We start from the raw sequence: 22,811 nt of genomic DNA, 5'->3' as shown, positions 1-22,811 counted from the left end.
CTTTACAGTGTTCCCAATTGTCCATGGGGGCACCTGGGTGGCTCAGTCGCTTGAGTGTCTGACTCTTGGTTTCAGCTCAGGTCATGATCTCGTGGTTCGGGAGTTCGAGCCCCGCATCAGACTCTATGCTGACAGTGCAGAACCTGCTTAGAATTCTCTCTCTCTGCACTTACCTGTCTGCTTTCTCTCTCTCAAATAAACTTTAAAAATCAAATGGCTGTTGTTTTTTTTAGTGTTTACTTATTTTGAGAGAGACAGAAAGCACGTGTGTGCACATGCATGCATGAGGGAGGGGGAGAGAGAGAGGGAGAGAAAACCCCAAGTAGTCTCCACGCTGTCAGCACCAAGTCCGACACGGGGCTCCATGCGAGGCTCGATCCCAAGAACTATGAGATCACGACCTGAGCTGAAATCAGGCGTCAGAAGCTGGACTGACTAAGCCACCCAGGCACCCTCAAAAGGCTCTACTGAAAAGCACCAGCCCACGAGACCAGGCACTGTTCTGTTACGTCCTCATGGAGCCTCCTCTCTACCGAGGGTGCACCAAGTCCTCCCCTGTCCTCTGCTAGCAAAGCCCACAAGCCAGTGTTGCCCTGGCTGGCTGCAGGGACCCTTGTTCTACTGCGGATGCCGTTACTGAGAAAGCACCAGGTTCTAAATTTGGTGAAATACGGTCCTCTGAGCCACACTCCCAATCCCCGTTTTCCCCACTCCGAGTATGATCAAGTTCTATCAATTTAACAATTCTTACGAGAAACGTAAGCATTATGAAAAAAAAATAGCAACTTGGAAGCTAAGAGAAATAACAAATAACAAATTAAAGTATAGAGGGCTACATCTTAAGAAACCAAGTGGTTGTAGCAAAAACTTAAAACAAAGCCCCGCTCAGAGACTGACCGTTGGGCACAGTTAAGCACGGGGCAGACACTGACGGCTGTCACTGCTCCCCCCACATCCAGGACAGAGGAGCAGGGGCCAATGTTGTGCTCGACGGAGTCATCACTGGAGTCACACTCACCCCAGACAACCACCTAACACAGAGAGATCAAATTCTGTGAAGACTTCTCTTTGCAAGACTTCCAGCAATGCATTAGAGTATCAATGGCACAGATAAATGCAAAATATTCACTCTAGCATTTAAAAAAATGCCTCGTTTACATTTGTGGATTATGTTCTAGATTTCAAAGTATTTCAAGCATCAGAGACAAGCCAGACGACTTGTGTAGTAGACACAAGTCTCTGAGTCCTCAACTACCTAACTGTGCCGGTCCAAAGATGGACTCTCCCTGCCCAGAGACCAGAGATTGTCTAGCATGCACTTTTATGCTCAGGAAACCAGTTCTGATCCAGGGAGAGTCAGATCCTTGGAGAGGTCAGATCCTCTCCAAGAAGCTACCACACAGCGTATGGGGACCGATCAAGTCCTGGATTTTCCTCTACACCACCACTGGCACTAAGGGAACAACTCAGCAGTCACGAGGACCTAACCTTCACGATACCCTGCATAAGAAAGGAAGCTTCCCTGGAAGCTCACACTTCTGCGGGCTGGGACTGGTCACGAAGTATAGAGAGGGAAGTGAAGTGGACAAGAGCTATAAAATGCAAAACCAAAGCAAGATTCCAAGCAGAAGGCTCTGTCCAAGTACACAGAAGTACACTTCTGAGAATGTGTGGTGGTGATGCTCTCTGTCCATTTCAGCTTAGAGGCACAGGTGGACCATCTGCTACTGGGGGTCGGGGTGGGAGGTGGGGGGGGCTGTGGAGGGCAGAAGCAGTCCTGCTTCCTCAGCGGTGAGCACAGCACAGGCACATAAATGCCAGGGAAGAAATGAACAGGCAAATGAATGCAAGTGAAAGTCTAACAGAAACAGGTTTAGAGGCTGACATTTCCGTGTTTGCAGGTCCATGCTAGCCCCCTGCTTCAGTGATTTGTACCATCACGACAACTGGAGGGGGCAAGGGGAGGAAAGGAAATGCTCAATTGCCTCGCCGTCTCTGGTCTGCAGGCACTACAGAAAAAGTAGAGGACATTTTATTTTATTATTTTTTTTAACGTTTATTTATTTTTGAGAGAAAAAGAGGGCGTGAGTGAGGGAAGAGCAGAGAGAGGAGGAGACACAGAATCCAAAGCAGGCTCCAGGCTCTGAGCTGTCAAGCACAGAGCCCGACACAGGACTCAAACTCACAAACCCAACTGCCAAAATTGGATGCTTAACCAACTGAGCCCCCCAGGCACCCCAAAGAAAGGACCTTTTATTTTTTTTTTTTATATATTTTTTAAATGTTTATTTATTTTTGAGACAGAGAGACAGAGCATGAATGGGGGAGGGTCAGAGAGAGAGGGAGACACAGAATCTGAAACAGGCTCCAGGCTCTGAGCTGTCAGCACAGAGCCTGACGCGGGGCTCGAACTCACGGACCGTGAGATCATGACCTGAGATGAAGACGGATGCTCAACCGACTGAGCCACCCAGGTGCCCTGGAAAGGACCTTTTAAATAAAGAGTGCGATGGGGCACCTGGGTGGCTCAGCCGGTTGGGTGTTCAACTCTTAGTTTCAGCTCAGGTCATGGTCTCATGGTTTCTAAGTTCGAGCCTCACATCGGGCTCTGCACTGACAGTGTGGAGTCTGCTTGGGTTTCTCTCTTTCTCTCTGCTCCTCCCACACACACACTCTCTCAGAATAAATAAATAAACTTAAAAAAAAAAAAAAGAAAAAGAAAAGAATGTGAGAACAGCAAAGACCAGAAGACAGGGTGAGGGCCATGGTCAAGAGTCTACTACTAGCTAACTTGTTTTATTTTTTTGAAGCTTGAGAAACACATACACACACACACTGCTTCCTCCCATGAATGAAAAGGCAATAATCATCTACTATAGAAACAAATCTTTAATTCATAACAGTATGAAAAAGAAAAGAAGCAACTATTTTCCTCCTTATGCCCATTCACCGCCTCCTGCTCTCCTTGTTAGTTTTGGACCATTTCATTTACTACTTCTCTCCCATTGGGGCCATTTGATGACCATCATGTGTCTGAAAGGCTTTCTTTTCATATTGGATATTTTGGAGATGGGTGTTTGCAAAATTTAACAAGAAAGCCTTTTTATGCATGCATACAAAAAAACACAGTATACATAGATTTTTAAAAAATTGTATCAGGGTCAGGATTATGTGTTTTCTATCCGAACATACCTGTAATATTATTTCACATTTTAAAAAATATGACGTTAAAAAGAATTACCTTTTTATCCCGACTCCCAGTGAAGAAATACACGCTATCAGGACTCCAATCACAAGACCAAATAATTCTACTGTGCACAGCAGTTATCTTGTTGGTGAAGGCGAAGAGGCTGAAAATTGGGTCTGAAAGAATCACCACACACACCACTCACAAGGCAGACAGAAATCTAGGTTTTTCTCTGTCAGAAATCTATGTTTATGTGCCATATACATCACATCCTGTAGTAACCAATTACACATGCTGACTTTTGCAACAGACCATGGCTCAGCGGCTGACCCTCATCAGAAGGCAATGGGCATATAGTTAGTTTCCTGGTAGGGAACACTTTTATATTACTAGTCACTCTCTAGTGACAGATGGCAACCATCTTCCAGGCACTTAACTGAAGGTTCAACTTATGCCCATGAAAGAAGCCTGAACAATTTAACTTTACTCAGGAAGTAGCCCGATTTACATATATGGAAAAAAGATTAATGTACTCTTAAAAATAAAACAAAACAAAAAACAAATGAAAACCTTAAAAAATCTTCACCCTTGTAAGATTTAAATGTAAGGTAACTTCTAGTCCTTATATGGACTAAACCTAAAACACATTAATTACTTACAAAGAGGGAAGAGGAATGCATCTATTAATTCGTAATCCATAAAGACACAACAGTTTATGGGTATATTTTTGGTATCACGTTAACTTTTTAAAATCACTAGTTGCAAAAGGAGTCAGTCTGTTCTAACATATAATGTTCAATATGTCAGTCTCTAAAATACAAGAAACTAAAAGACTATGAATATCACAAGATAGATCTGCATGCAAGTTCTATCAATGAAAAATTAAACAGAATTAAATAACACAAAGATATTTTAAATACTCTCTAAAGTTTACCCAAAGAAACCAGGGGAATACAAATACACCTTGCTCCAACAACACAATTTTTTTTCCCTTTTGTTTTTAACTTATGCCAGGCTCAGGGCAGAACGCAGGTAGGTGTTAATATCTTGCCCACGGGCCACGGTATTCACAGACGGACACCGAAAACGCCCTTCCTAATTATCAAAGTGACAGGGGGAAGTAGGAAAGGGTAAAAATAATGTCCTTTTAGGTTTTATAATTTAATTGTGTCTTCATTAATCCTGTGCCATAAAATCCTAGCTCAAAATATACTATCCATTTGGTTTTACACTGGCATTCTGTAACCATCCACAAAATCTGTTTTTATAGCTTATATTTTTATATGTATATATTTTTTGTATTTTATATTTTTATATTTTGTATTTTTATGTTTAACTGAGATGTCTGAACACATGCCATCCCAACTAGATAATCACAAGGAAGTCAACTCAAAGATCGTCTGCATTTAAATCTTACAAGGAAGGTCAAGTCTTCCTCACTTATAACACAACTTTGAAAGGTTTCATAACAGAGACTTTGTCCTTCACCCTGTTATTATTTCTATTCCTCTTCACCTAGTAGCTACTCAAGGGAGATAAAATGCTCACAAGTGTTTCACTAATAATCTTCCAATCAGAAGCTACTTTACCTAATTCAGGTGAGACTGTGTCCTGCCTTTTCCACAGTGACCAAGTTCGATCTCTGGAAACAGCTAGTAAGAACCTGTCGTTAGGTGAGAAGGCCATCTGTGTGACAGTCAAACTGTGGAAAACTAAATTCTGCACCTGTTTCCAAGAGGTAGTGTTCCAAAGAATGATAGCTGCATGCTCTTTCTTAGCTGCCTGTAGATAGAGATGAAACAATCAAGCAATTTAAGTTAAAATGAACTGAAAAAAAACACATTTAAAAAACAGTATACTGTTTCTATGGGTATATTTTATGTATATGTATAAATGGAAAAAAAAATTCTGAGGAGATACATACTACAAGCCAGTGTAACCTTGGGAAAAGGAAGACTGGGACTAAGATAGGTGACTCATCAGAGACTGGCATTGTCATCACAGAGTTTCAACATTTTACAAGAAGCATATATTTGTGTATTAATTGTATAGTTAATAGTTTAGAGACTTTCACTTCTGGTCAACATGATGGAGTAACAGGGACGAACGAGACTGCACTGGTGTGACAGAACTAAAAAACTAGACTTAACACCTGAAAATAACAACACTCCAAAATATGAGATATCTGGCAACAAAGAACACTGATCTCTGAGAGACAAAATGAAACTCAGAGTAGAAAAGCTAAAAGAAAAAGAAAAGACCATCACTAAACTCTAGGACAATTTTAAGTAGCAACATATAGGTATAACTAGAGTCTCCAAAAAGGATGGAAAGAAAAAATACTGAAAAAGATAATGGCTGACAAATTTTGAAATTTGATAGAAACAATGAACCTACAGATCCAAGAGGTTCCAGAAAAACCCAAGCACAGAAAACATGAAGAAATTATACCAACAATAAGCAAATTGTTTAAAATCAGCCATAAAAAAAAAAAAATGCAGTTGGAGGGGAAAAAACCCATCACTAAGACACAAAAAAATTATAGCAGACTCCAATCAGAGCAATACAAGTCAAAAAAAAAAAGAAAAAGAAAAAGAAAAATGGAGCTACATCTTTAATGTACTGAAGGAAAACCAACATTTTTTTTACCCACTATAAAAATCATTCCAAAATGAAGGAGAAATAGGTTTTTGCAGACAGGCAGAAGCTCAAAAAAATTCACGACCAGCAGAAGAGCATTATAAGGAATGTTAAAGGATATCCTCTAGGCAGAAGGACAATGGTATCTGCTGGAAATTTTTGTATTATTTAAATCTCTTCAAAAGAGAACAGACTACTCAAAGAAAAAATGACAATATATGGTGTTAACTCTATGAAGAAGTGAAACAATACCACAAAGGAAACAAAAGTATCCTTCTGTAAAGTTCTTAAATCATACCTAAAATAGTGCAACATCACTTAAGACCGATGTTGGCAAATTAAAAATGTATAGTATATTGGGGCGCCTGGGTGGCTTGGTCGGTTAAGCATCCGACTTCGGCTCAGGTCATGATCTCACGGTCCGTGAGTTCGAGCCCCGCGTCGGGCTCTGTGCTGACAGCTCAGAGCCTGGAGCCTGTTTCAGATTCTGTGTCTCCCTCTCTCTGACCCTCCCCCATTCATGCTCTATCTCTCTCTGTCACAAAAATAAATAAACATTGAAAAAAAAAATTTTTTTTAAAGTATAGTATAAAATGAAAGACAATCAATAAAATAACATAACAGTTATTATGTACTAACCAAACTAATGAAATAAAACAGACTCATAAAAAGTAATCAATTAATCCAAAATAAGTAAAACAGAACAGAGAAAGGATGGATCAAATAGAAAATAAATAGCAAGATGACAGATTTAAATCCAAGCATGTTATTATGTAACATGTAAATGGTCTAACAAATGCCCCTATTAAAATGGAAGATTATCGGGGCCTGGATGGCTCAGTTGGTTAAGCGGCAGACTCTTCGTTTTAGCTCAGGTCATGATCTTGTGGTTGGTGAGTTCAAGCCCCACATTGGGCTCTGTCCTGAGGGCATGAAGCCTGCTTGGGATTCTCTCTCCCTCTCTCTGCCCCTGACCCTATTGTGCTCTCTCTCAAAAATAATAAACATTAAAAAAAAAAAAAAAAAAAAAAAGTAAAATTATCAAGATGAGTGAAAAAGCAAGACCTAACTGTAGGTTGCCCTTAAGAAGCCCACTTGAAAATAAAAGAAAACAAGTAGCTTAAGAGCACAATGATGGAAAAAGATATTTAACTCAAGCACTTCTCAAAAGAAAGTTGGAGTGGCTATTTTAACATTGGACAACATAGATTTGAGAGCACAAAATATTACCAAAAAGAAAGAGAATAATTCCATAATGATAAACTAGTCAACTAATCAAGAGAATATAACAATCATTAATGTTTTAACAGGACAGCCTCAAAATATATAAAAACTGAAATACAAAGATTAAAAGATAAGCCCACAATTATAGTCAGAGATTTCAAAATGCTACTCTCAATAAAACTGAAAGGATAAAGACTTGCACAATACTATCAACCAATCTGACATAATTCATATTTTCAGAACACCCCACCCAACAGAAACAGAATCCACATTCTTTTCATGTGAACATGGAAATTTACCAAGATTAAATTTCAAAGGATTCAAATCATACTATGTTCTCTGACCACAATGAAATTAAATTAGAAATCAATAGTAAAAAGATATCTGGAAAATAGTATATGGACACTAAATAATAAATTTCAAAATAACCTATAGGTAAAAGACAAAAATCAAAGGGAATTTTAAAAATATTTTTAGTTAAATGTAAATGAAAACAACATATCAAAATTTATGGAGTATCTCAAAAATAATACTTAGAAATTTATAGCACTCAACATCCATATTAAAAAGAGAGATTTATAATCAATAGCCTCAGCTTTAACCTTATTAAACTAGCGACAGAAGAGGAAATGAAATCTAAGTAAAAGAAAAAAAAAACGGCAAAAATCAATGAAATAGAAACAAGAAAAACAGCAGAGGAAAATCAACAAAACCAAAAGTAGAATTATTTGAAAATATCAAAATATCATTAGTTTCCTTATCAATTCTCAGAATGCTCCCCCCACAAAAAGAAAAAAGAGGGTGTGAGAGAGAAAATACAAATTGCTAATAGCAGAATAAGAAAGGTAGTATCACCAGAGATTCTTTAGATATTAAAAGTATCGTAAGAGAATATTATGAGTAACTTTATGACAACAAATTTGACAATTCAGGTAAAAAGGACAAATTTTCTGAATGATACAAACTACCAAAATACACTCAAGAAAAACTAGATAACCTAAATAGTCCTATATCTACTGAAGATATTATATTTGTAGTTAAAACCTTCCCACAAAGAAAACTCCAGCATCAGTTGGCTTACTGAGGAATTCTCTCAAACATCTGAAAAAGAAATAATCAGGGTGCCTGGGTGGCTCAGTCATTAAGCATCCAAATTTGGCTTTGGTTCTCATGATTTGTGGGTTCAAGCCCCACGTTGGGCTCTGTGCTGACAGCTCAGAGCCTGGAGCCTGCTTCAGATTCTGTCTCCCTGTCTCTCTGCCGTTCCCCTGTTCACGCTCTGTCTCTCAAAAAATAAACGTTACAAATTCTACACAAACTGTTCCAGAAAACTGCAGGAGAAATATTTCTAAGAGGCTAGCATTACCTTGAAACCAAAACCAGATGAAGCCATTGTAAAGAAAGAAAACTATACACAATATCCTTCATGTACTATACATAAAAGTTTTTAAACAAAAATTTAGTAAAATAAGCCCAACACTATATAAGAAGATAATGTATCACAAACAGATGGGGTTTGGTTCCAGGAATGCAATTTTGGTTTATTATTTGAAAAACCAATCAATGTAATTCACCATGTTAATTAACTAAAGAGGGAAAACCATATGATCATGTCAACAGATGAAGAAAAAATATTCAACAAAATCTATCATCCATTCCTGATAAAAAACACTCTCTCAACTAGAAATTGTAGGCAACCTGATAAAGAAGAATCACAAAATCCATAATGGACATAGGGATAATCCATCATGGGCAAAGAAGCAATGTTTTGTTCCTTAGGTAAGGAATAAGGCCAAGGATTTCTGCTATCACCATTGGTATCCAACATTAAGACATCCTTATAGGAAAGGAAGAAATAAATTTTTTATTCATAGGCAACATAAGCATTCATATGGAAAATGCTACAGTATCTACAATAAAGCTACAAGAACTAATAATTAAGTTTAGGAAACTCACAGAATATAAGATTGATAAACAAAAAGCAACTGTATTTCCATGTGTAAATAATGAATAGACATAAAATATACAAATTAAGGGTAAATCTGATAAAATATGTGTAAGATCAGACACTGAAAATTACAAAACAGTCCTAATAATATTAAGATGTTAACACTGGGGAAAACTGGGTGAGAGGTTTTCTATTATCTTTGCAACATTTTGTTAAATCTAGAATTACTCTAAAATAAAAGGTTTACTAAAATAAAATAAAAAACTTAAAAAATAAAATAAAATGAATTAAAATTAAGATAAAATCTTTATTAAAAAGAAAAGTTCATTCCTGGGGCACCTGGGTGGCTTAGTTAAGCGTCCAACATTGGCTCAGGTCATGATCTCATGGTTTGGGAGTTCAAGTACCACATCAGGATCTGTGCTGACAGCTCAGAACCTGAACCTGCTTCAGATTGTGTCTCTCTCACCCCTCCTCTGCTTGCTCTGTCTCAAAAATAAATATTAAAAAAAAAAATCATTCCTAAAAAATTAAACACCTAAATAAAAGACATACTGTATTTGTGTGTCCAAAAACCCCCAATATTGAACGCTCCTCAAATTGAGCTATAGATTCAATGTAATCCCCAAACAATTCCAGTAAGTGTTTTTGTAGAAACTGTCAAGCTGATTCTAAAATTTATATTAAAAAGTGAAGAACCTAGAATAGCCAAAATAACTTTGAAGAGAATTGGAAGATAATTACTTCCTGGTTTTAAGACATATTACAAAAAGCTATACCTATTTAGAGAATGTAGTATTGGCATCAAGAATAAAAGATGAATGGAAAAAAACACAAGTCCAGAAACAGACCTACGCATATATGGACAAGTGATTTTTGACAAAGGTGCAAAAGGCAGTAAGTAAAGGGATAGTCTTTTCAACAAATATGGAACAATTGGATATCCACATGCAAGAAAACCAACTTTAACCTATATTCTAGACCAAATGCAAAAATTAATTAGGTCTAAACATAAAACTTAAAATCTATAAAACTCAGAGAACCAGATGTGCCCTAGAGTTAGACAAAGATTTCTTACTATACAAAAAGCACAACCCAATACAGAAAAAAATCGGTAAATTAAGCTTCACCAAAACATACAACGTCTGCTCTTTGAAAAACGGGAAATGAAGATAAGTCACTGGGAATAATTATCTAAATTGCATATATCTGATACTTGTATCCAGTGTATACAAAGAACATTTCCAAACTGAGTAATAAGCAAACAATCCAAGAAAGAAATGGGCAAAAGATCTGAACAGGTACTTCATCAATAAAAGATATAGAAAGAAAATTAGCACATGAAAAGATGCCCAATATCATTAGTCATTAGGAAAATGCCAATGACCACCACAATGAGATGTTACACACCAAACAGAATGGTTAAAAAGACTGACCATACTAAGGGTCAGTGAGGGTGTGGAGCAACTGGAACTCGCACTGCTGGCAGGGCAGTAAAAAGGTTTAACTGTTTTGGAAAATAGTTTGGCAGTTTCTTAAAACTTTAAATATACACCTACCATATAATCTAGCAATTCTACTTGGAGGTACTTATTCAACTGAAACAAAAGCATATACCCAAATGAAGACATTATACAAATATTCACAACTGCTTTTATGGGTAAAAGCCAAAAAGTGGAAACAACTCAAATGTCCATTAATAAATGAAGAGATCAACAAATTGTAATACATCCGTAGAAGGGAAAACTACTGAGCACTAAAAGAGAATGAACTGCATATTCCATTTATATACATTTTAGAAAACACAAAGTACTCTACCATGACAAAAAGCAGATTAGTGGTTTCCTACGGATGGAGCAGGAGAAGGTAAGAAGGGGCAGGAAAGAGGACCTACCAAGGGGCAGAGTAAATTTCTGGGGTTGATGGCTATGTTCATTATCTTAATTGTGGTTATGATTTCACAGGTATAAACCATATGTCAAAATTTATCAAATTAGCCAGTTTCAACACACAACTTATAAGAAGCTAACAACATCTAAATAAAATTGTTTAAAATGTTAAGTTTCAAAGAAAGATGGATCTAATCATTTGCTTTACCAGTCAAAAACAAAATTGTGGCTGGCATCCTTCGTTCAAGAAACCAAGCCACCTTCAGGTTGGTGCCCAGAAGAACTAGAAGTTTCCATGGATTATTTACCCTTCTACTGGGCAGGTGAGTTTAGACAAACCTTCAGATTTAAACTTTCCAAGCCACACTATTAACCACACTTCTTTTCTACTGTTTATTAAAATATAAAATACTTAGAAAAAGTATACAAATAACAAAAACCAAGTACACATTTGCTACAAGCAAGCCAAGTTGAAAAGGAAATAATCAATTACACATCACTGACAGCGCTGAAAGCTAAAAACGAATTGGCTGCTCAGCAGAAGCATAGCTATTCCTGCCACCAAGCTCTATTCTCCCCCCCCTCCCCCCCGTAACAGAAGGCCCCTGTAACAGAAGAAGTACTCTCAGTAGCACTCTCACAGACGGGACAACAGGCAAAGGAGGTGGGGCAGGAAGGGCACAGCGATATTTCTTATGATGCCTCTCAATACAGGCCAGCGGCAAGAAGCTGCAGCAAAAGCAGGGACAGAGGGACCTGCCAGATAGGCAACTCACATCATCACGCTTGAAACAAGTAAATATACTTTAGACAATGTAGATAAAACGGGGGGGTCTCAAGACCTTTCAGACGATCCTCCATACATACTAGTTCACTGCACAGAACAGGGATAAATACGGACTAGGGAGTACGAGATTAGTCTCACAAGCAAACACTGAAAAGTACTACTCTGCAGTGCCCCATGCTAGTGAGCTGGCCACCACCCTGTCCCATCCCAGCACAGGCTGAGCGACCCCATGCACTTTGCTCAGTCCCAAGTCTGTTCCTAGAGAAACGGTCAAACAGAGCGCACTCTGGATTTCATCTTCTCATTCCCCTGTGCCTCCAGGACTCCAATTATTCAAATTATTTATCACATTTTTAGGTCATTTAAAAATACCTAATTAAATAAATCAGGTGTAGATCAGGTCAAACCAAGTATTTAAGAACAAAAGTGTGTGGCGGAAACAGATTTAAAATGCAACTGCAAGCTTTTTATTTTGAGTAAGGTCTACCCCCTACTTGGGGCTTGAACTCATGACCCCGAGGATCAAGAGTGACACGCTTTATTTACCGAGGACAGAGCCAGCCAGGCGCTCCTCAACTGCAAGCTTTTGAACGGACAGAAGGAAAAAGAGGTTGAGAAAGCAAAACTCCAAAAAAGCAGGCCCCAGTGGCCTTTCACGTAGGGTTCTGCCTCCATCGCCACAACCTGCAGGTGCCTGAGGACTCATGTAATTCATGTGACCAAGTGGAATAAAAAAGTATAATCCCCTACCTTACATGCTGAGGCAAGCAGAGTCTTTGAATTGCTACAAGCAACACAAAATATTTCATAACCGTGTCCATATCTAAAATTTAAGAGAAAATTTAAGAGAAAATTTAAAATTTTTAAATTAAAAATTTTAATTTTAATTAAAAAATTAAATTTTTAAATTAAAAAGAAAATTTAAGAGACAATCTAAAATTTAAGAGAAAATTTAAGAGAAAATACATGACCCCTGTATTAGTAAAAGTACCTACTCTCATGCTGCAAAGTTTTAAAACGTGAGAACAACATCAATCTATCTAGCTAACAGGCAATTCTTCCAGGGGACAGTACATTTCTGTCGAGGCAAACATTTGGGGAAAAAACAGAGATACTGGGGAAAATGCCAGCTTCCTACAAGTGATACAAGTTACTCAAACAATTAGATTAAAATACAAGTTTTCACCCCTAGCTAGTGTATACAATACACAATATATCTGGGAAAGGTTTTGACGGAGAGCCACCAAAGGGGAAAAAACAAAAACAAAAAACAGAATAATAAATCTTAGAAGTCCTTTTAAGAAAGGAAAAGAAATACAATGTTAAAAATTAAGACCAATAAACAAATCTAGGAAATAGAATGCATAGTAATATAAAAATCTATGTGAAGTTTGATTCTTGCCTCTTGGGAAGGCCACTGAAGATTTTTAGATCGGTGAGGGGGGGGGGGAATGTAGGTATGAAGAAAGCAAAGGAAAAAAGCAAGTTGTGTGGGGAAAAAAAAAATCACAAGTTATGACAGAATCAGATCAGAGAGCTTAGCACAGTTTAACTCACAGTTTTTGAACCTCAGGCCATAAAGTATTCTGCAGAAGATGACCCTCAGTGGGAGGTTCTACGATAAATGTATAGCACTGCAATTACTTTTTCTATTTTCACGCAAATAAGTGAATTCTATAGCACTTTTTTAGGTCAATAGTGACAGGTACCATACTATGTGTACTAATGACTATCAAACCACCTTTTTACCATTTCTTACCAGTAAGTATGGAAGGCTGAAAGGCCACTGGTTGATACTCAAAACCATTACTCGTTAATAGCTCCTCTTCATCAGAAGGCTGAGAAACTAGATCTCCTAGTTTAAAAGAAACACGTCAACATCATGTATATAGTCACAGTATTTATATGTCCTATATACGTCCTAATATTAAGAGCATCAATTACAAAGTAGTGGAACTTCAAAGTACTGATGGTACTTCAAGATGTATCAATGCAATTCCAAATCCAAGGGTACTTCCAGTACTCCAGTATTTGCCAAATGTGTTCTTTGAAGCGCTAGTCAATTCCTTAACGATTTCTTCCTCTCTCTTTGACCTAACACTTCCCAAACTTTTAGAACAATCGGACACATTCTTCAGGCTACCCGTATTAGCATGTGTGGTGGGAGAGCTCCATGAAACACTTTGTGAAAACTGCACCTATTTCAGGGTCTGTGTATGCACGGAGTATTTATCGTGAGATATCTGGTGGAGAAAGCAAATGCATGTGTTGTGATTTAAAAAAAAAAAAAAAAAAGATCAGTAATGAACACGAGGAACATGTTATACAAGTGTGTAACTAGGTTTTAAAATACAATGGGTTCAAAAATGTTGGACACTAAAGTCTTACCCTGAAAGACAGCTTTATTTGATAACCCCAACGCAGGGACAGTAGCTCCTTCTGGAAGATCACTATCTTGCTGGAATAAAAAGTATGATACATGTTTTAAACACTAAAAGTTACTGTTACCTCAGGCAACCAAAAATGTCATGCCCATAAATGCAGAGGAACAATTTAAAGACCACACGTGTGGATATCTGCCCACACTTCCATTTCCTAAACCAAAGATGCAATGCTAAGCACTCTCCACAAACAGGCTGCAGTTAACCCCCCAAGTCTCTACCCAATCCATAAAGTCAGGCATTCTGTCATCCATGAGCTCATCAAACCCTAACAGCTCAGTGAGTTTTGGAGTCTGACAGGGCATGCACTGGGCTCGTTTCTAATAGCAGAGTGGGTTGAAATGGCACGCCCAGGGCTCTACTTCCAAGAGTCTCCCAAGCACATCCTTAATGATGCGCATGCAGACACCGCTGTTTCCCAAAAAGGCATATAGTATTTTCATTAAACATATTTAAATAACTCAGTATTTTTAAAAACTTTTAGAGTGCCATTTGAAGCGCCAATGATCTGTTTATACTCTGCAATGTATACCAACCAAATCATCTCATAAAAAACGATATGCTAACCATCAAAACTGGCATATGTCCATATGCTAAGAACATTTCTCACAATTTAGACTTTAATACAGGAGGTGGAACTCAACATAAACATGAGCATGGGAATTTAAACCATTGAGAACAGCCACCTGGGACATAAGCCACAGCATGCTTTATCTCAGAAACCAAGAAAAAACTGCATGGAAAAGAGCAGTAAAAAGCACTCCTACAAACCTAACCCAACATTCAGCAGGGGAACAAAACCCAAAATACAGCAAGAGGCTTTCTAGTCCATGAAACCTCTGTTAGCTTAGGACACAGAACTGATTGTCTACCTGGGACTAAGACTCTCATGGAGCCCTAAAACCACATTTCAATCCCTAGAACTAAGAGATCCTGAAACTAACTGCCCTCCCACACTGTGGCACTGCATTATAATGCAAATCAAGACTTCCCTTTTGATCTCATTCCCATTGTTTATTATGGTTAGAAAGAAGCAGAACAGAACCTTAACCCCTCTTCACGTAATCAAGAATGCCTGTGTCATGGGGTGCTCAGTATACAATCTATAGAACTTAGTTGGAAATTTTATTTCAAATGACACTTTCTTCTCCAGTCTTATCCGGACTGGTGCTAGTTGCCCTGTCCTCAGAGTCTCCAGGCTCAAATGTATCCTGCTCTCTCTTCACCCCAAAGTACTTTTCATCACTGTCTTTGTTTAGGGACCTACAACAGCATCCTGTAGTCTAAATTGTGCCTGCCTCCCAAGGTCCTCCAGCATTTGACTTTCTCCCATTCTCTCCATTTCTCTGGATATACTACTCTTCATTCGAACAGCCAGAGCCACCCTACTGCGTGCGTGTGCGTGTTCTCTCTCTCCTCCCTTTTCCCTATCAAGTGTACCTACCCATCCTTTTCAATCTCAGAACCAAATTTGTGACCAAACTTTAAGAACCATAGGATGGTACACTTCTATGTAACACAACTATTTTCCTAATTTCCCTTCCTTCAAAAGTAGTTACTTTATAATTTTTATAACTTATGTATGTATTAATTTTAAGAGAAACAAATAGAGAGAGAAATAGAGAGTATGCACACATGACAGAGGGGGAGAAGGGCTGAAGGAGAGAGAGAATCCCAAGCAAGCTCCATGCTCAACATGGAGCCTGAAGCAGGGCTCGATCTCACAACCTTGGGATCATGACCTGAACCACAGCAGGAGTTGGACTCCCAACCGAATGCCCAAGTGCCCCATAACTTATGTATTTTTATCAGTAGCTCAAATCTTCTGTAAAAAGAGTATAAACATAAAAAAAATTTACCCTTTCAAAACCCAAATAAGGTCCCATTAAACATTTTCTCATTAGTACAGTAACCTCTTCCTTCTATGAATATTTTACTTTAGCCACCAAAAAATCCTTGGTCTTATGTAGTAAGTGCAAGCACTTCAGTTCTACTGTTCCCTACCTCTAACCACAGTTACATGGCAATCTCCCTGAAAATATGACCTACCTATCACATATTAAGTACCAATCACAGTGATGATACGTGGTATTCCTACCTTGATTTAACACTTTAATTCTTCAGTGTCTTAGACGACTTTTTAAAGAAATTTCTGGTTTAAACATTTAAATTATTGCATGCCACAGTGTGCAAGTTTGTCAAGACAATAATAAATCCGATCTGACTTCCTTTCTACCCATAATCTCCATTTACAGGTTTAAGCAAATATTTTTTAAATGAAGTCAATGGATTTAGTTCCACAAAACTAAATTCAGAGGGATACTCACATTACAAAGCACAAGATTCAGTGACTGGCCTGTAATGGCACAAAAATTTTCCACAAAATTCTGAGGTGCAGAAAATACTCGAAGAACTTTCTCATCTGCTCCAGACACAAACTGAAACCGACTAATCATCGCCAAACATTTCAGGTCATACCCATGTATCTGAGGCCTGGCAATTTCATGCCAAGTAACCTGCGTATTAAAATAGGATAAATAAAAATGACCATTTCAAAAATCAAGTTCTTTTCAACAAGCAAAATGTCAGATGCAAAATCATTTATCATGCATGGAAATAGGACAACAAAGCAGATTCATCGGTGTTGTATTTACCAATAATTCAATCCTTTTTGTTACTGAGTAGGATTCTCTTGTATGGAGACATATACATATACATACACATACATATAAGCTTACTGATCCATTTACATACTGATAGATATTCAGGTTGTTTCCAGCTTGTCTTTCATTGATAAAGCAGTTGTGAACATTTCTATACAGGTCTTTGCATGGACATGGGCTACTACTTTTCTTGGGTTAATACTACCTATAAGTAGAATGGCTGGATGATATAATAGATGCATATTTACATTTTTAAGAAACTGCCAAACTATTTTCCCAAGAGGATATGCACTTTACAATCCCAGCAGCAGTGTACGAGAGTGCCAGCTGCCTGCTCCCTCACCAACACTCAGTATTTTTACTTTAATCATTCTGATACGTGAATGTGTGATGGTATCTCACTGCAGCTATACCTTGCGTTTCCCTAATGACTAATGGTGTTGAGACTCTTTTCTTGTCCTTATTTCCTTATATCTTTTTTGGAGAAATATCTGTTCAAATCTTTTGCCCTTTTGGTTTTTTTAAACTGGACTATTATCCTAGTACTGACTTCTGAGATATTCTTCATACATATACACTCTAGATATAAATCCTTCATCAGAGATGTGCTTGGTAAATACTTTCTCCCAGTTGTGACTGGACTTCTCATTTTCCTGGCAGTATCTTTCAAGGAGCAGAAATTTTCCATTTTAGTCAAGTCTGATTTATCCACTTTTTAATTTTTAATTTTTTTTTTTAATTTATTTTGAGGCAGGGGGGTGGCGGTGGGCAGAGACGGAGAGAGAATCCCAAGTAGGCTCTGTGCTGTTAGTGCAGAGACCAATGTGGGGCTTGTACTCAGAAACCATGGGATCATGACCTGACTCAGATGCTTAACTGACTGAGCCACACAGGTGCCCCTATCTATTTTTTAAATAGATGATTAACAAACAACAGCTGAGCTCTATGGGTAACAAGTCACAAAGAGCCACAGAAAACCAGTGAAAATCATTTGCCTTGTTTTTTAACTAACTCAACTCTATTAATTTGAACCTCCCACCGCTACCAAAGTAGTATTGTCAGTGGCAGTTTTCACTCGTTTCTATGGACTAACCAACCCACAGGCAGTTCCATGAATTTTTGTCAGGAACTGAAGCTGAGTACACAGACTTCCTCTACCACATAGCACAGGTCAATGGCTTGTCAGTGGTAAAGTTCTGTTGCGACTTTTTGAGCTCAAGGCCAAGACTGAAAAGTTACTCAACAAAAACTGCCCGTAAGCACTAGTATCTAATACTATATGACTTTAGAAATTAGCTTTTGTTACAGACTTGGCAATGTTTTATGAATTAAACCTAAAATTACAAGGGATAACTGAACTTTTATGTAGAACTGAAGTAGGGGCACCTGGGTGGCTCAGTCGGTTAAGCGGCCGACTTCGGCTCAGGTCACGATCTCACGGTCCGTGAGTTCGAGCCCCGCGTCGGGCTCTGTGCTGACAGCTCAGAGCCTGGAGCCTGCTTCTGATTCTGTGTCTCCCTTTCTCTGACCCTCCCCTGTTCATGCTCTGTCTCTCTCTGTCTCGAAGATAAATAAACGTTAAAAAAAAAAAATTAAAAAAAAAAAAAAGAACTGAAGTAAACACATTTTGAAAACAACTAGCATTTAAATTGTCTAAACTGGCAAGAGTATACATATGTTTAAGTTTCTAAGAAAATACCAAACTGCCCTCCTGCCTGGCTGTTAGCATTCTGCGCCCCTACCGGCAACACAGGAAGTCTGCAGGCGCTCTGCACCCTTCCCACCGCTCCTCACCGTCAGTACGGTCTACTTCAGCTGAGGGTATACAGTGCATCGCAGCATGGTTTTAACTTGCACTTCTGCAGGGGCTAACAATGTTGCCCCACTTTTCATGTGCTCATGGAGGTTTTTTAATGTAGATCAGTCAAGTAGGAAGTCACTTACCTGTGATTGGTTTTTTCTCTTCCATGGAGCAAAAAGTCGAGTTGTTTGGTCAGTACCAACAGTGATGATAAACTCTCCTTCTGGATCCCACATCAGGTCTTGGACACCATCAAAGTGCCCTGAGATAACAATCTCTGGAGTCCACTCTCTCTGCAATGAAAGTACTGTGACACATCCAAATAATCAAAGATCAGCATTACTCAGAATCCATTTCATAATGCCCTCAGGGCTAATGATGAAAAAGACTGATGCCCCCAGGCATGTGAAAAGCTTTAAAAAAAAAAAAAAAAAAAGATGGGATCTTAAAATAGTAGGATCCTAAAATAAAAGGAAGGGTTTTCCAATCAAGCATGAGAACTTAAACATTCAAATCTGTGCTATATTCCTTTAAAGCAGTAACCCACGGAAATTTCCCTCCATTCATCATTTACTGAATGCCTCCTAGAAGTCAGACACTACTTAACTTTTCTCTGCCTCAAAGAACTCTTCCGTAGGAAAGTTACCAAGCTTGTATGGCTGTTATGAGAATAAAATGAATTTATATTTGTAAAGCACTCATAACAATGCTGGCACATACTAGGTATTATGCGAGTATTTTTCTATGAAACTACATAATAAAGGGTATTACGTAAAACTGGTAGATTCTGACGGCTTTATTAAACAAAAGGAGCTGCAGGTGTAGAGAACACAGTCCAAATCAAACCTAGCTGGCCACCTCCAGAGGGACCTGTACCAGCAACCATGTGAACAGTGACAATGAAATATTCAAAACGTCTTATCTCTGGTCCACACAGAATCACAAGTAGTGGTAAAATGTGATCTTTAGAGGAACAATTAAATTTGTATCAATAAAACGTCATTCAAAGACAAGTATGCTGAATACAGTGATTAAGCTAAGCTATATTATTTTCTGGTCAAAAAAATAAAAAGGTTGTGACTAAGAAATGCTATTAATTTCTTTTGTGACGAAAAAAATGATTCTATGGTAAGCACCAACGGCAGTTTCCAAAAAGTTTTGAAAGAAAGGCAGCACTTTTGGACTATCAGTACACTTTTCCACTAGAACAGTCCTAAAGGACAGTGTTTCTTCTTAAAATCAGCCCTGATTGTCACAAATGTGCCACTCTGGAGGCTGTGGATGTGTGGGGGCAGAGGGTATATGGGAACTCTCTGTAATTTCTGTTCAGTTTTTCTGTGAACCTAAAACTTCTTAAAAAAAAAAATAAAGTCTCTTAAAAAAAAAGTCACCTTAGTAAGGGGCTAATATAAATTGGAAGTCAAATTATAAGCAAAAGTAAATTTCCTTGAATTCTGTCTCGTGGTTTGAGTTTCTTTTTACTCATCTGATGCTTTTTTTTCTATGAAGGCCCTCAAAAACTAAAGCTGAATATGACTCAGAGGAGCTCCAAGAACAAATTTTATCCTAAAAAATATCCTCTTTAACAGTGTCTTAGCTCATTTCATAGTAGAAACAATCTTTTTGTTGTGTGTGTGTGTGTTTATGTGTGTGTGTGTGTGTGTGTGTGTGTGTGTGTGTACAGTCGACACACAATGTTAACATTAGTTTCAGGTGTACCATACAGTGATTCAACATGTCTATACATTATGCTATGCTCACCACAAGTGTAGCCACCATCTGTCACCATACAACACTATTGCAATACCCACTGACCATATTCCCTACTCTGTATCTTTCATTCCCGTGACTTACCCATTCCACAGCTGGAAGCCTGTACCTCCCACTCCCCTTCACCTACTTGGCCAACCCCCGTCCCCTTTCCCCTTCAGCAAAACATCAGTGTGTTCTCTGATTTACAGGTCTGATTCCATACTTGTAGAAACAGTCTTCGAAGGTCAACTCCAAATGGAAGATATAAGGGAAAGAGTAAATCACTCCATGCATTGAGAAAGCCTCACAGATGACACAACTATTACAAAGCCCACCAACTAAAGTTTATGCAAATCCATGAATTTTTACTTTTTAAAGGAAGCCATCAGATGGACATTCAGAATCTGCTGACTCACATTTCACTCAATGCTCTTATTTCTTTCATTTACTTAACGTATTCATACAGTAACCTCTAGGTGCCAGACCCGTTTTACATAGTATACAAATATTAACTCATTGAAGCATCATAGAAACCCCAGAGTAGGTGATATTTCTATTCACGTTTTACATTTTCTATTTACCCTCCTCAGGAGGAACCTGAGACAGAGGTTAGGCAAAGACCTCGAGGGCACACAGCCAGTAAGTGCTGGGGTCTGGGCCTGAAGCCAGACTGTCCAGCTCCAAAGTCTGTGCTCTTAGCCACTTTTCCTGCAATTTCCCCAAACCCAAAGAAGTGGATCAGAAGCAAATTAGAAAGTTAAGAGATGGGGCATCTGGGTGGCTCAGTTGGTTAAGCATCCAACTTCGGCTCAGGTCATGACCTCACGGTTCGTAGGTTCGAGCCCCGCATCAGGCTCTGTGCTGACAGCTCAGAGCCTGGAGCCTGTTTCAGGTTCTGTGTCTCCCTCTCTCTCTGCCCCTCCCCCACTCGCGCTCTATCTCCCTGTCTCAAAAATAAATAAACATTAAAAAAAAATTAAAAAAAAAAAACAAAGTAAGAGAAGGAATAATACTGAAAGGCAGCTAGATGACTAAAGGAAAATTCCCTCTTTGAGAAGAAACTAACAATTATAAAAAAGATGTAAAATAGCCCAGTATTTACAGGACCATTTAAAATTACACCCATCAGCGCCTGGGTGGCGCAGTCGGTTAAGCGTCCGACTTCAGCCAGGTCACGATCTCGCGGTCCATGAGTTCGAGCCCCGCGTCCGGCTCTGGGCTGATGGCTCAGAGCCTGGAGCCTGTTTCCGATTCTGTGTCTCCCTCTCTCTCTGACCCTCCCCCGTTCATGCTCTGTCTCTCTTTGTCCCAAAAAGTAAATAAACGTTGAAAAAAAAAATTTTTTTTTTTAAAAATTAAAAAAAATAAAAAAAAAATTACACCCATCAACAACTTGAGAGCATTAATACATTCCTTCACAAAATAACAGGTGGTCCTATTGCCCTTTTGTCAGTCATTCATCCAGTAATTGTCTATGGAGTACTTCACTGCCCAAGAAAAGACCAAATTATGTTATCTTGTTTAAGAAGACAGGGATATTACATGGGGCGCCTGGGTGGCTCAGTCAGTTAAGCATCCAACTTCAGCTCAGGTTATGGTCTCATGGTCTGTGAGTTCGAGCCCCATGTCAGGCTCTGTGCTGACAGCTCAGAGCCTGGAGGCTGCTTTGGATTCTGTGTCTCCCTCTCTCTCTCTGTCCCTCTCCCACTCACACTCTGTCTCTCAAAAATGAATAAATGTTAAAAAATAATTTTTTTTAAAGAAGACAGGATGTTACACATTATAGGAAATATTCTCATCAAAAAATTTATAGAGCTTAAAGGCAGAGCCTAAAATTTATACAGCTTGGGCACCTGGGTGGCTCAGTTAGTTAAGCCTCCGACTTCAGCTCAGGTAATGATCTCAGTTTGTGGGTTCAGATGCTGCGTCAGGCTCTCTGTTAGTAGCTCAGAGACTGGAGCCTGCCTCAGGTTCTGTGTCTCCCTCTCTCTCTGCCCCTTCCTTGCTAGCTCGCTCTCTCTCTCAAAAATAAACACTTAAAAAAAAAAAAAATTTATACAGCTTAAAGTTCACTTACATAGAAAACTGACCTATGTGCAAATTTCAAAACCCCAACAATACTGAACAAATGAATACTTTTCCTCTTAGGAAAGCGTAAGTTTCTCACTTAGTGTAACTACAGTATAATGTCTACAAGAAAAAGTGAATAAGAAAGACGTCATTTGAACTTAAACACCCCAACTATGTTTCTGGCAGAGTATAGGAAGTACGTAACACTGTTTACCTAAGTTTCATTTCACTCTATGTGAGAACAAATGCTTTATTTAAAAATGTTTTTCTTACTGGGTTAGCCGTATTCTGTTTCCAAAGGTGCAATGCTCCATGGAAAGCATGAGCAATGATCATGGAGCCATCTTCATTGAACTGGCAATCATAAAATCCCAGAGTATTTCCACCTATTTCACCCACTCGAACCTAT

General features: G+C 38.5%; 1 protein-coding gene across 3 annotated transcripts in view; it reads right to left on the bottom strand.

The window, feature by feature from the left end:
- Positions 1-22,811, bottom strand: part of ELP2 (elongator acetyltransferase complex subunit 2) — a 44,435-nt gene that overhangs the window by 5,090 nt on the left and 16,534 nt on the right. For 2 of the 3 annotated variants that reach the window (XM_047827597.1, XM_047827599.1), the window contains 10 exons: positions 22,676-22,807; positions 18,724-18,873; positions 16,444-16,632; positions 14,064-14,133; positions 13,435-13,530; positions 13,233-13,290; positions 12,426-12,498; positions 4,777-4,969; positions 3,242-3,363; positions 898-1,031 (listed from right to left, as the gene is read on the bottom strand). In XM_047827597.1, coding sequence (XP_047683553.1) covers positions 898-1,031; positions 3,242-3,363; positions 4,777-4,969; positions 12,426-12,498; positions 13,233-13,290; positions 13,435-13,530; positions 14,064-14,133; positions 16,444-16,632; positions 18,724-18,873; positions 22,676-22,807 — 1,217 coding nt within the window. The remainder of the gene's footprint in view (positions 1-897; positions 1,032-3,241; positions 3,364-4,776; positions 4,970-12,425; positions 12,499-13,232; positions 13,291-13,434; positions 13,531-14,063; positions 14,134-16,443; positions 16,633-18,723; positions 18,874-22,675; positions 22,808-22,811) is intronic. The other variant, XM_047827598.1, reaches the window with a different exon arrangement.

Source organism: Prionailurus viverrinus, chromosome D3, assembly GCF_022837055.1.
Source record: "Prionailurus viverrinus isolate Anna chromosome D3, UM_Priviv_1.0, whole genome shotgun sequence".
Lineage (NCBI taxonomy): Eukaryota > Metazoa > Chordata > Mammalia > Carnivora > Felidae > Prionailurus > Prionailurus viverrinus.
The sequence above is the reverse complement of the archived record's forward strand: the minus strand, read 5'-3'. Positions and strand labels throughout refer to the sequence as shown.